Here is a 1,215-nt window from a genome sequence, read left to right as displayed (position 1 = left end):
GTGTGTGTGCATGTATGTATATACACATATAACACCTCAGAAAGCTGAAATTCAACAGTATCCTTATACCTTACAATCACCACAACTTGTTGCGGCAAAGATCACATAGCCTGTCAATAAATCGTATGCACTTGTCACAGAATCATTGACAGGTCCCAGCGTCAGTTACTCCACACACACCTATACCATCACTTGTTAGAACTAATATATACCTACTATACCTACACAGCTACCTACGGTCTACCTACGGTCTACTTACGGTCCACCGCGTATCATACCCAGCGTGCCATCCTCTCGCACCGCCTCCACAACGCCTGCGTCAAAGAAGGGCTTGTACGCAGCCAGCATGTTTGCATCACTGTAGTCGTTGACAGGGTTCCACTTCAGCAACACCACCTCTTGCTCGTTGAACAGTTTGAACAAGATGTCACCTCCGGTGATTGAGTTGACATTCCCTGCGCCCAGCACGAGCGATACAGCACCACCGAACGACTTGTCGGTGGCGCGAGAGCCCTTTGTGGTGGGTGTACAGATGTGCATCAGACGAAGATAGGACATATGGTGTACATATACATACAGACACACATACATACATACATTTATTTATATATATATATATATATATTAAGATACCCGTGCAACGTTGAGTATTGCACATGAAATTGTAATGTCCCGCTATTGCGTACCCTACCAACACAGCACCAGAGACACACATCGATATGCAGTAGAGTGCGACCTTCACTCTTTTTCTATCGCAGTAAGAAGTTAACAGTGAATCGGCTATGGCGACAACAGATCTGCATATGCGTGGACGTACTTTTAGGTGCATACTTATGGTTATGAATGTATATTAAAGGATACTTCCTTGCAGCCGTTTCGTACCCAGGTTGACTTTTTACTCGGATAAACGCACAATCCTGATTAAATTGCCGCATCCATAGCACTAGCACAGCACACGTGTAACAAGCTCACAAGTATATTTTCATACCTTCACACACGCGGATGTATATATATATATATATACATATTATATGTACATGTCTTCAAATATTAAAATATGTATCCAAACAGTTCTCCGTATACCCATATCCATTGTATGCCGGGGAAACTTGCTCATACTATACACACATGTTTTCACATATACAGAGACTAGACAGGGATATATGCATATGTATATGTATATATTTGTGCTATTGTTTGTTTTTGCAACAGTTA

General features: G+C 42.0%; 1 protein-coding gene across 1 annotated transcript; it reads right to left on the bottom strand.

Annotated features, from left to right (window-relative positions):
• Positions 1-259: 259 nt before the first annotated feature.
• On the bottom strand, positions 260-558 carry SARC_16250 (hypothetical protein; the record flags this gene model as incomplete). Its single annotated transcript, XM_014289640.1, has 1 exon — positions 260-558. A coding segment is annotated over one exon (299 nt), but the record flags the coding sequence as incomplete, so codon positions are not given.
• Between the last annotated feature and the right edge of the window lie 657 nt (positions 559-1,215).

Source organism: Sphaeroforma arctica (assembly GCF_001186125.1).
Source record: "Sphaeroforma arctica JP610 unplaced genomic scaffold supercont1.7672, whole genome shotgun sequence".
NCBI classification, from domain to species: Eukaryota; class Ichthyosporea; order Ichthyophonida; genus Sphaeroforma; species Sphaeroforma arctica.
Note: the sequence above shows the minus strand (reverse complement) of the source record. Positions and strands in the feature narration are given on the sequence as shown.